Here is a 13,715-nt window from a genome sequence, read left to right on the forward strand (position 1 = left end):
GGCTCAATTAAGTTTCGATTTCGTTCAGTTCCGGTATTCAGAACTTATGTTAAAAACAAAACTAAAACTTTTTTAATTTAAATAATTTACTATTGTTGTTTTATAATCATTTTAATTTAAATTGCTGAAATAACACAATCTTTTGCGGAAAAAAATTAGCAATAGTGCCATAAATTCGTTGTTGTTGTTAATTTACGTCGCACTAGAGCTGCACAATGGGCTATTGGCGACGGTCTGGGAAACATCCCGGAGGATGATCCGAAGACATGCCATTACAATTTTGATCCTCTGCGGAGGGAATGGCACCCCGCTTCGGTAGCCCGACGACCTGCGCGCGAAGTCGAGCACTTTACGGTAGCACAGTTTAACGAGGACCAATACCGCACACCCTCGGTCCCTACGCAGACTGATCCAAGTGGTCACCCACCCGCACACTGACCGTAGCCAGTGATGCTTGACTACGGTGATCTGCTGGGAACCGTGTCTTAACGATCAGTCCACTGCTGGACCCATAAATTCGTTCAATTATTTCTACGAAAATTGAAAATATATCTTCTTTCTCAAAACAATTATTTGTAGCATTTATTATGAATTCGACCACATAGAGGATCTATCAATCACAACTCTTTATAAGCGTGTTTAGAATCCTATTAGAGTTAAGGGAGGCCGAGATAATCTTGATGGTAAGGCGTTGGGCCTATGTCCAAGAGTACTATCCTTACCGCCAGAAGACTCCTCGTGTACAAAATGGTGACTAGTAAGTACATGTTAAATCTGTCTGTAACACAAAGTCCTCCAAGTTACCATGGTAGATCAATACCTTTGGAGGTACTGCATCGGAGATTGATCTTGCTCATGTTCCGATAAAAATTACGATTTGTGGATGGATAGTGTGTGAATGTGTCCTCCAAGTAAAACGGGATGTGACTTATGTATGTTATTTCTGGATCACCCTCAGGGATGTTTGCCAGACCTTCGCCAACAGCTCATTGTACAGCTCTAGTGCTACGTAAATAAAAGTACAAAGTACCTTATAAAGTTTAAGTCGTGATGAATAAGTTTGTCAGGTACCAACGCTCGATCGATTATTTAAATTATAGAAAAAATATCCCTATCCAATTCTGACAAATCATTTCCTTTTAGCCGAAAAAGTCTTGTTGATAAGCTGCAATTAATCGCATGCTCAATAAAAGGCAGAGAAACAGAATAGCTCACTATTTAAGTAAATATTGAAGCATTGTTGAATTTATTTATTTACATTAATAGTCATATTTTGGTTTACACAAAAATGTTTTCCAAATTGCTTGATGGTAATAAGATTCCAGCTAAATGCTCATTATCGCAATAAAAATATTTTTTTTTATAATCAATCATTATTTAGGCATCCTTGAGAGACAGCCTATCATCTTTGTGAATATAACGAAACGCTTTTATTTTTATAATTTTTAACTCAACCCCGAAATCGAAGTAACTTGCAATTTATGTATCGGAGTAAAATCATATTAATGAAAGTTATTAGAATATCTTATTATATATAAGTTTAAATTAAAATAATCAGACTTTGCGCTATATGCAAAGGCAAACCATGAAAATGTTAAAATTGCTTGGCGGTTATAAGATTTCAGTTAAATGTAACTTATCGCAAAGAAATTATTTCATTTTTCTTATCATGAAATATTTACTTTTTTCGTAAATCTTTGAAAAAGGAATTAATACTTTAAATTGGGTCCTATTTTAAGCAAAAAAAAAGTTCCAGAAATTTAGAAGACCTGAGTTTTTTTTTAAATCTGAAGGAATCCCTGTTCTGGTATAAGATGATAAAGATATTAAAACAGTGACACTGAAATTAAGCAAGATCAAGTTTTCAAAACAAACATGCATCATCCTCCAGTGGTGTAACCAAGAGGATCCACAGTTTTAGCTGATTCATTCAATTATTATTACTAAAGAATTGAACTTGCTTCAAATGAAAGAAAATCACAAAAAATTTTTTATCTTCCATTTTTTTTAAAAAAGGGACACACCAGTTATTTTTGAATAATTAAAATATATCACAGGTACTAAATAACAAAACGTATTAGTTTTACGTTATAAAAATTTTTAATTTAAAAAGATTTTAATTTTTTAATAATAGTTTAAATTTTAAATATGCATTAAAACACATAATTAGGACTGGGCGATATTAGAAATTATATATCGTGATATATCGTCAGTTTTGCATCGCGATATAGCGATGTATCGCGATATAGTATTTTTGAATTTCATTTACTTTAAGGCACAGAAAGTCAGATTTCTATCAAGACTTCATACGCATATTGATTTAAATCAATTTATAAACTTGAAAATATATATGTTTTGCTAAAGAAAGATATTAAATAAATTGACTAAGATGTACAAATCTTACTTAAAATATTTATTGAAAAAATGTGTGTAGATACAGAATGAAATATTTGCACTTCTTTATCGTTTATAAAGTATAAGCAGTCTTAATTCAAGTTAACCCCTAAAACACCCTTAATGAAAAAAAATATTGTTATTAAACAAAAGCTAATTTTAAAATTTCAAAATATATTAATTAAAATAAAAGTTAGATTGACTAAAAGCAGAAGTTTAAAATTAAAAATGTTCGAATTTTAAACTAAAAAGTAAACATAAGATTTGTAATAATTTCTTAAAATTTTCGTTCTCTGAAAGATTTCTCAGTTTAAAAATAAAAAGAGAATTTTATAAAGATATCTAGCTGAAATTATTGAAAGAAAATTTAAAAAATTAAAAAAAAAGCTTGTTAAGAAATTCATTATACACTTAAAACAAAGTGTTAAAAATATTTTTTTTTTTTTTAAAAAAGAAACTTTTTTTTAACAAATCAATATTTGCTTGTACTATTATGCGTAAATAATTACAGAATTATTAAGTTCGATCGTAATGTTCAAATTCTTAATGAAGAAGTAAACACAAGTTTTGTTATATTTTCTAAAAATGATCACGCAAATAACAAAAGATTTCTTAGTTTAAAAATAAAAAAATAAATAAAAGTGAAATTTATCAATATATTTACCTAACAGCATAGGAACAAAATTTAAAAAATAAGTTCGTTAAAAAATTATTTGTATGCTTAAAACAAAGAGCTAAATAAATTTTAGAAAAAAAAAATACTTCTTAAACACTATTTTTATTATTATTTCATATAAATAATTAAATTAAATTAAATAATGACCGAATTATGAACGAAAAACAAAGTAAGGCAAAGTTTCTTAATTAAATTCTTAAAAATTAAAACAAAAGAATTGTGATATTCGGTAATATATTTAGCTAATTAACTAATAATATAAAACGAAAATTAAAAAAAAATAATGATTTTACTCTCTAATAAAACGAAGTAGTAATTGATAAAATAAAAAAAAAGAAATGAATAAAATTCGCAAACTTTTCAAATTCTTTTGAACAAATAAAGTTTATTGATTTATGTCCAAAAAATAAAGATTTATAAATTTAAAATCAGTAATAGAAGCCCATTAAATTATTAGAAGTTTTATCCGAAAGGTTTTTAAATTAAAAGAAAGTAAAAAAATAACCTAACAAATTTATTTACTTTGTAATTTAATTCCTTATGGGTGCCTTAAATTAGATTTCCGATAATTTTCACATTTAAAAATATAAAAAAAGTTTTGTCAGAAAATAAATAAAAAAACTTACCTAATTAATGAAGAAACTTTTCTTTATAAATTCTTTTCAATAATAGATTGCGTTCAGAACAAGGTTACGACGGCGATCACGAAGTTAATCCCATTGAAAATAATCTACAAGAAACGATTTCAAATCGCGAAGTTGCGAAAACGAACATGTGATATAACGATATAAGGTCTCAAAAGTGATTCTGATTCTACCGCTCATCAGTCAAGGCCGTCTCAACATAACGAAACAATATCGTCTTCCACAGCGCGAGTTGGCATCGGAACGTAAGAGAAAGTCCTTGCGTGTATCGCTATATCGTCTTCTTCACTCGACGGCTTAAATCAGATTTCTGATGCATCGCTTGGAATGAAAGTCGCTGTATCGGTTTGCCGATATAGACGTTAAATCGATATGTCGCGATATATCGATTTATAGCCCAGTCCTACACATAATCAAATAAATTTAAACTATAAAAATTTTTGATAAACAAGTATTACAAGTATTTAATGCATGAAATATAAGTTTAAAATACAAAGAAACCTATCTACTTGACCTCCTGTCTTAATTGACCTCAATTATCAAGAACGAAATTTTTCCTATATAATATAAGGGAGTAAAACCTTTGTAATCTGTCCACTTGTTTATCTATTATGTTGTCTTCTAAAATAAATCAAATTTATGCAGCATTGTTAAAAAATGCTATTCTAAAAACTTCTCTTTGTTGACCAAGGGGTAAAAGTTTTTTTTATATATTTTATATGCCATTTTGAATTTCACTAAAGTGGGGAAATAAGAAAAAAAGTTAACCAAAACCTTAAGCGCTTACTATTCCTCAAACCATTCTTTACATCTTTTTCTTCTTCAGATATCCTTTTTGATGTTAAAACATCTTTTCTTTCATTAGTTGAAAACAACATGCTTTCCCTTAAATTTAGAAAAGCATTTCTTCTAGTTAAATTTTCATTCAACGAATTTTGACATTTTCTTTGAATAAATTTTGGTAGTTTAGTAAATAAATTCTTTGAAATCGTCTGAGTTAGTAAAAATGGCTATCTTTTCTTAGCTAGTTGTTTTCATTTTAAGATGATCTATAGAACTAGGAGGATTTTAGAGACCGATTGTGATAAATTTTTTCTAAAAAATATATTTTAGTGATTTTTTAAAAAAGAAAAAAAATATATAGTTGCACTTTTAAATAATAAAAACAATCTATAGAAATCTGAGATAATGTACAATACAGTGAAGAGTAAGCCATAACTGATAATGTTAAGAAGACTCCCCAACTTTTACAAAAGCTTCAGACTGTAACCATAAGTTCTGAAAACCAACCAATTTAAAATCATAGCTGTCTGATAAACAATCTCATATTTTTCAAAAAATTTCGAATCTCTAGGTATTGAAAAATATTGGGTAATTATAAATTCCAAGGGATTATTTTTGCGAAAAATATGTTTGTAAGCGTTACAAAATTTTAAAATGATTAAAACATTCCATTAATCTTAAGTTTTTGGGATGTTTTAAGAATTTATTTTTCAACAAAATAAGGTTTCTCAGCTGACTAGTTAATTATTGAAATTTATCCTGTTACTTATACATTGAATTCGCTAAATAAAATTTAAAGTGCATGTTTGAATAATACACCTGTTTATACTATTTTCATTGGTGGTAGAATAAAAATTACATAATCTAAGTATGTAATCATTAAAAAAAAAGAAAATAAATAAATTAACCGTTTATTCTATTAAAAACTAATATACTTTGGTGACATTTTATGATTAATTTAATACAGTTTCGTTTTCTTTAAAAATTTTGTTCAATGCAAAGGAATGAAAGAAAAAGAGAGAGAGTGAGGGAAAAAAAGAACAATATACAATTCTTATGTCACTGGGAGATTGTCGTTACCTACTCCAGGTGAAGTAATCTGCATTTAACCAGTCATTAGTTTTTGAATAGATGAGTCAAGGGTCATTAATGTAACTTAATCATTTGGTAAGATGTTTTGTTAATTACATCTTAATTGCAGTAAAAAAAAAAAAAAAAATCTTGGAGGAATTTAAAGAAACGTTGACTTAACATGGGTAAAAAATATGACTTTGGCACTGCAAAATAAAGCAGCAGAGAGGTAGGATGAAAAGGAAAACTGCAGAAATATCCAATTAGTTTATGAAATGCAACAAAGTTTATGTATTTTTAAAGGTGACTATTAACATAGAAAATGGTTCAATTGCTGAGATTCACTATTAATTAAATCTTTGTCAAATATTAATACTGAAATTTTTTTTAGAAATGTAGAATATTGTAGTTGCCCCAATATTTGTTTAACTCAATCATAGATTTTATAACTTAGGAAATAAAATTAAGTTTTAAAATAGAAAAAAAAATTAAAAAGTTGTAGAACTTAAGTACCTATTTTTTTGGGGGGAGGGAGTCTTTAAAAACATTTAATTTAAATCAAGCTTATTTATAAATTTGTTTCAAAATTTAAATGTTGTTATAGATTTAAAAATTTTGCCAAAAATTTGTTCTTTTAGTAGTTTAAACTAAATTATTGAATTAGCTTGGAAAAATTTCTGATCTGTATAGTGCACAAAAAAGTGAGCACTTTGAATAACTTTTGTTCTAATGATCAGACTTGGATGCATCGAGACTCACTACCATAGGCTAAATCTTAAATACTCTACTCAATATATAGAGGCAATATTTTAAGTTACAAAAACACATTGTTTGAATAAACAGACCTTCTTTTAAACAAATTTTGATTCTTGATCCTAAAAATATGAGCAGTCATTGAAATCTGGAAAATATATGATCCAAATAGTTTAGATAGAAGAGCAGAATTGAACCCCTTAATGTTAATATCTATGTCTTGATATGTATCTCGTCTATAATATGTATCTCGCTATATCTCCAAAGCTTTAAATTCTTTTATCCTAAGATTTTAAATTTCATCTGGAGAGTTTTATTAACGGCGCTTACTTCTTAGTACTCAGATCATGTCGACATATCCTTCCTTCAAATTAAGTACATGAAAACTTTTATATTATCTACTATATATGTAACTTAGATCGTATTTAACTGAAATATTTCTTTCATTTTGCAAAGATATTAAAATTTTTTTATGATAAACAGGTTTTATCCCACCTTGCTTATTAGTCTCAGGCCCTGATTATGGGTAAAAGCTACAACTTAAATTTGTGGTTTCATTGGATTTTTTACTCTTAATTTTTTTTAAAACCTTAATGTCTGGGATTATGCAATTATATGTTGTTCAGAACTAGAATCTAATGCTCCGTGACAGTTGAAACATGCATGGAAAAACAAATTTTTTATACGACATGACATTGTTTCGTGACACATGAAAGATAAACGATAGGAAAGTTACAAAAGAATTGATTTATCAGTAGAAGATCAATAGATCTTAATTGTTACAATGCTCAATCATTGATTTTAATTTTAATGTATTTCTGAGGAAAAAAATGCACAAGAGAACAATTTTAGCAGAGATTTTTCAAAATTTGTGGGAAGGAGATGTAAAAAAAAGTAGTTTTGATAACATATCAATTATCTTAGTTTTATTTAACATTTTTATTCAAATTTTCGTCTTTTCTCCTCTCAAAAATATGTCAATACGAAACACATTACTAAATTAAGTACAATATTTCCCTTTCTGAGTACTATGTAGAGATAAAAACAAATAAAAACATCAAAACAATACATTTATATTCTTTTATTAAAAAAGGTTTCGGTGTTTCACTGTTACACTAAAGTCTTGAAAAATTGTAATTACATCAAAATATATTACAAATCTTTCAATCTATAAAATCCATTGACCAAATTCAGTTTCTTTTAGATAAATACAATCAACAAAGGCAACTCAAGCTCTTAAAAGTAGATTAAAATGCTGTCTATAGCAGCAACATGACCAGACCAGCTAAAGTACTAATTCGTAGTAATGAAAAATGACTGAGACACAAGACAAAGCTAGACACATACATCACATATAAATCTTTGATTTTTCTACTTTTTTTCTAATGTAAAATTAATGATAAAAACAATATTCATTTTAACAACAATTGTGATAATTTGAAAATACACATTTTTTCATTAGATTAACCGGGCCAACATTTTTTTTTTTGTTTTTTTCAAAAAATGAATCTTGACTAGAAAATACTTTCATGGGAAAGAAAAGTATAATTTCAATTACACTTTAATAAAATTGCAAATCAATTTTTGATTCAAAACGCAGGAAATAAAATTCATAGCAAAAAGCAACAAATAAAATCACAAAAAACAAACATGAACGAACACTTTATCTTTCTGTGAACTTGCAGAAATTATGACGATTTTCAATCAATTCAAGTCTTTAAAATGTCAAATATTGTGGCAAGCACAACATAAAAAAGTTTTGTAGAAAAAGAGATTTCTGTAAAATATGAACATTTTATAAAAAGTGTATTCAACCTATAGACTTCAGTATGGCCATGGCTGCAGCAGATAACCCAGCAGAAACTGGCAAGGTTAAAACCCATGCTAGAATGATTGAGCGGAAAAGTTTCCAATCCACAGCAGCTCTAGATCGAGTCCATCCAACAAATACAATGGAACCTACTTTGCAGTGAGTTGTGCTGATAGGAAGACCAATTTTTGATGCCATTAGTACTGTTGCCGCAGCTCCTAATTCTATACAAAATCCACTAAAAGACCAAATTAAGTATTTTATGTATTTGAAAACTAAAATAGAATATTTTTAAATAAATTTTGAGGAATTAGGTTTTTCCTAAATAAACACTTAAAATAGCAGTATAGAGTGGAGAAAATAGCTTACTAGAACATATAGTTATTTTTACACATACTTAGAATATTAAACATACAAAGTGATTCATTAAGAAATTATAAAAAATAAACTCGTCCCTTCAAACATTTTAAATTCCAGAAGTTTTTCGTATTTTCTAATTTTGAGTAGCATTAGAAATTATTCCTACCATGCAGGGTTGGCAGGTTTTTGACATGTGACAGTTTTTGACGGTTTAAACCGTCATGTCAAAAACCTCATTGTCAAAAATTTCAAAAACCTATATTCATATGCGAAATTTAATTAATACATAAAATTTATATATTTTTTTATAAAGGATAGTGTTTCTAAATATGTTCTAGAAAAAATAAATTTAAAATTTTGAAGAAACACTTATATTTTGAATAGTAACCAAAATCTTGTACTTTTGAAAGCTCACATCTTTTGTAATATTATGTATTTATTTTTATGTGTTATTGAAAATCTGCAGTGATATTATTAAGAAATTTATTTATAACCAAATTTAGTGTATAGTATAGATTATACTAAAATTTAGACATTTTTAAAGATAAACATTAGCAGTTTTGTACATTAGACATCTTTTAAATATTCTTTTAAATCTTCTTAATAATCTTTTTAACATAAGACAATACAAATTTAAGTGCTTTCTGTTAAATACACAGAGTAGTTAGTGTCGATTTACAGTATATTCATTTACTATGCTGAAAATTTAGTTTATCCAAATACTTTAGAATTTCATTTTGCTGAATATTATATAGTTTTGTTGAATATCTAAATATTCAGCTGTTGAATAATTACTTCTTGCTTTCAAGATATGCATTATTTGTATTCTTAATACAAGTGGAGAAAAAAAAATTAAGAGATAAAAATTGTTTTAAAATGATAAGTGTGATAAGTATAAATAAATATAATAAACAACATGAATTATATTTATCATTATTCACAAATATAACTACTTTTAAATTCAAATTAACATACTGGATAATAAAGATATTCTGTATAACATTAAAAAATTTTTTTTTTATACACTTGTATCAAGTTTGTATTTATACAACATAACTTGTAAGTTCCTTATAAATATTAGTCCCTTATATGTCAAAAATGCATAGTAATAAACTTTTAATTTTCTTAAGTATCAAAAAAAAATTTTTTTTCTTCAAAATATAAGTATTTAAACAATTTTTGTGCAAAATTTTTCTGCACATGCATTTGAATATAAATTTCTGAGATTTTAAATCTGTTATTTTACCTTAATTTTAATTAAAAAATATTTTAAAACCTGCTGCTTACCAGTAGTACAATTAAATTTCAATATAATGCATGGCAACTGTTGGTAGTTTATATATTTTCTTGGCAAACTTCAGTTTTGACGGTTTAAACCAGTATTATACCCTTGTCATGTCAAAAACCCAACCCTGCTACCATGTAAATAATAAACTATATCTATGAGCTAAAATATATATTTATTTACATGTATTGTTGACTTTCTATTTAGTGTCACATAATTATTAAACTAATTAAAATCGGCTTCTGATTTGTAAAGTAAAATTTTTTTTATGAAATCTGATCTTAATTTAATTTTAAAAATAATGCCAGTTTACCTTAACTTTACAATATATTTAACAAAACACTATTAGTAATAATTTTAACCAAAATTGTTTTGGAGTAGTCAAAGCTCCATTTTCTCAAAAATTCCGTCTAATGCAAAATATTACACATAAAAATAATTTCTAAGCTTATTCCATATATATATAATATCCATTCGTTCATAGATGTGATACTTCAAATTAAAATGTTTCTGTTTAAAATTTTAAATACAAAACACAAGAATAAAAAGCTCAAAATGATACCTTGAGGGAGTAATTTTTGTTAAATCTTCACCCATAGTTTTGATGACTTTTTTACCCCAGACCCACAAGCCAATACTGATACCAACACCACCATACAACATGATCCAAAATGGAGACTCAGCTCTCTGTGCTACGTTTCCATCTTGATAAATCAGCCAAATTGCTATGACAGGTCCAATGGCATTACTGAAAATATATATATATTTTATTAAACATGTGATAAATAAGTCATGTATGTAAAAATATTAATATGCACATAACCGCTCCACTAAAATTTATTTACAATTAATCGTGCACTCAAAGATCAACAATCCCAGAATATCATTAGGTTCTACAGATTACAGCACCTGTAGGTAATTTTCCATATAAGATTTCATTTTTTTAAAACAGAGAACAAAAGAAAGAAAAAAAAGTTAAAATTGCTGAGATTTTCTTAAAAATATCTTTAAACTTATTTCTAAACAGAATTCATGGAGTAAATTTACAGCATCATCTTCATAAATTCAAATTTGTATGCAACCTTAACACAGTCACATACAGAGGACTATTATTGTAAATATTCAGCTTAATGTAAATAACATTGCAGCAAAATGTGCAATTATAAGGTCCTTAAAAATTAATAATACTTTATGTTGTTAAAAATTAAGATGAATTTTATACACTGATAATAAAAATAGTATCATGATTGATCGAACGTACTGAAATGACAGATACGTTTTGAAATAGACAAATAAACTTTTCTTTAAAAAAAAAAAAAAAATCAAACTACATATGTAAATTAGTAAATGGTACCCATTGCATTTTCATCAATTACTGAAATGTTAATTGGACACAATCATCATTGACTATAAAAACTACATATCATGGAGTAAAATTAATTTTAAAAAAAATTGCTCAAATAATTAAAAAGAAAAGTTTTAATAACTTTATACATAAAGAAAATATATGCTTAGTATTGCAGTCGCGAACATTTTTATCAAAAAAAATTATATCATTAAGTTATTACAGACTTTAAATTCAAACCTTTGACAGTTCCATGATTATTAAAACTGTTTATTTCAATTGCTTTGAAACATAACAAGTAATTTTTTTTTTTTCTTTTCTTACAAGCATAGAAAATTTCTATAGCCACTAATCCAGTAAGAAATCTGATACTTTGTACAATCAGCAGTTGATTACTTTAAGAACAAACTTTGTTATTTTTGAATTGTATTCAAGTCATTAAATCAAATGAATAAACGGAGACAACAATTTAGAAATGACGAAGCTCGGTCACTGTTCCCTGCACTAAACATGCATGGAAAAACTTGATAAAATAGAAAATGATCATTAACTTTAAGAATGCAACATTGATCTACAAATAGAACAGTACACTAACAGTAATGACTGTTCAATATATAAATGCATATGCAGGGGTAATTGTGATTGAGCACTGATATTTTAGAAAATATTCTATTGCCTTTGCATTGGTTGATAATTTCAGGATGAAAGCGATTAATGGAATTAGAGTAGGGTCAGGACTGAATATATATATATATATATATATATATATATATATTTTAAAAAAGCTATAATCGGATTAAAATATCATAGATTTTCACTTTTAGTATAGTTAAAAAGTTGTTTTTTTTTTTGGATCCCTAAGGATGTGGAAAAATAGTAAATTTATCCTTCACAAAAATCTTAATCATTCTAAAAAGTTACTCTAAGAATTAGATATCTAGATTATCCAATTTCTATAGATGAAGATTGAAACACAGATATTAAAAGTTGATGTAGTTTTTTGCTAGAAAAAAAACTTAAAGCAGTAATTTTTTTAAGCATTGTAGTTTTTTTCTCTCCATTCAGCTAATTATTTTTAACTTTTAAAGTAACTAATTATATTCCTTGTGAAAATAGATGTTTTAAACGATTTATCATTAGTCGATTTACCATGAACATAAAATAAAATGTATATTGTTTCGCACATTCATATGAGAGTGATTGCTATGTATGGAGAATAGATAATGCATGTTGTGTATAGCTAATACAAAATGTCTATGTATCATAAGGTTCTTATAAACCTAAACAAATGTTCGAATCCTTTCAATTTCATGTCAATGAGGTTCAAATTTACATTCCTTATAGCAAACTAACTAGAGGGAAATAAATACATATTGTAATGGAAATGTATTATCATCTGTCATAAAACAAATACAGGATAAGAACAAAATGCAGTTTCACAATAATTAAAATACACAAATCATAAGATTTTTTAGAAATAGTTACTATTTAAATTTTAATATTAAGTATCCCACATACTTAACAATCTGTTATAGAATATTTACCTAACATCATTTGCACCATGAGCAAATGCTGCAAAAATAGCAGTTAAAACTTGTAGTGATGAAAATACTTTGCCAGTTTCAGGTGTATCATATGGAACAGCAGAGCAGGTAAACTCTTTTTCCTATTAAAAGAGAAACAATATTCAAATAATTCTACTTCAGTATTCTTCATAACAATGGTTGTTAACACAAAATATTGTTGATTAGGAGGCCTTAATGCTTCTTGTTAATTTTCATTTTTTAAGACATTAAATTTTATTGAAAATACCCATTTAAGAAAACAAAGAAAGTCTTAATTTCAAGAAATAAGGCATATCAAGAAATAGGATATTAGCATAAAACACATTTCTTCTGGTTAACAGCTAAGTATAGCTCAAGACACATCTATTTTTAACCCCTGTTCTTAGATCTACTAGCTGTCTTCTTAATTTTGTCGACTCATATCAGAGATCGATCGAGGGTGAAAATAAAGGTAGTTTTGCTGTCCCTATACGAAATTTTAATCTTTTAAACAGTCCTTTCACAATTTGTAAAAACAGCCCCTATACAAAGTTTACTTTATAAAATGATCACGTAAAATCGTTTCAAGCTGGATTCTCAGAACTTAAGAGAGTTTGGGGCTGCATGTAAATTAAACTTGTTTAAAACAAAATTTTGAAAGAAACCCCGAGTTAAAAAATGACACATCGCAACAATTCCCCACAGTTCTAAAACCAAAAATCGCATTTTGTATTTGTACAAATGCGATTTGTTTCCACATGGTTTGAAAATGCTAATTGTATTTTGTATTATATTAAACATCAATAAATGACATGAAACATAAAATATGGTGAATGCTTTTCATTCAGGAATTTTCACCAGAATAATTTTCCATTCTTTTTCATAAAAATGGGTCTCAAAATATAAAACCTGGATTGCTCCCTGCACTTGCATGCAATTTATTCAGAGTAGTAAGTCTCTTTCCTCTTAAAATAGAATAAACTCTTAAATCTATATACAGCAGACTTTTATCACTCTCTGATGCCGGATTATCTGTCTTAATATAATGGT

General features: G+C 27.0%; 1 protein-coding gene across 6 annotated transcripts in view; it reads right to left on the reverse strand.

The window, feature by feature from the left end:
* Window positions 1-7,387: 7,387 nt before the first annotated feature.
* Window positions 7,388-13,715, reverse strand: part of LOC107456885 (sodium-dependent phosphate transporter 1-A) — a 92,416-nt gene continuing 86,088 nt past the window's right edge. For all 6 annotated transcript variants that reach the window (XM_016074884.3, XM_071181463.2, XM_071181464.1 and 3 more), the window contains 3 exons: window positions 12,666-12,787; window positions 10,339-10,524; window positions 7,388-8,369 (listed from right to left, as the gene is read on the reverse strand). In XM_016074884.3, the coding sequence (XP_015930370.1) occupies window positions 8,132-8,369; window positions 10,339-10,524; window positions 12,666-12,787 (546 nt within the window). In that variant the 3' untranslated portion in view covers window positions 7,388-8,131. The remainder of the gene's footprint in view (window positions 8,370-10,338; window positions 10,525-12,665; window positions 12,788-13,715) is intronic.

Source organism: Parasteatoda tepidariorum, chromosome 8 (genome assembly GCF_982258835.1).
Source record: "Parasteatoda tepidariorum strain Cologne lab strain chromosome 8, Ptep-v5.0, whole genome shotgun sequence".
NCBI classification, from domain to species: domain Eukaryota; kingdom Metazoa; phylum Arthropoda; class Arachnida; order Araneae; family Theridiidae; genus Parasteatoda; species Parasteatoda tepidariorum.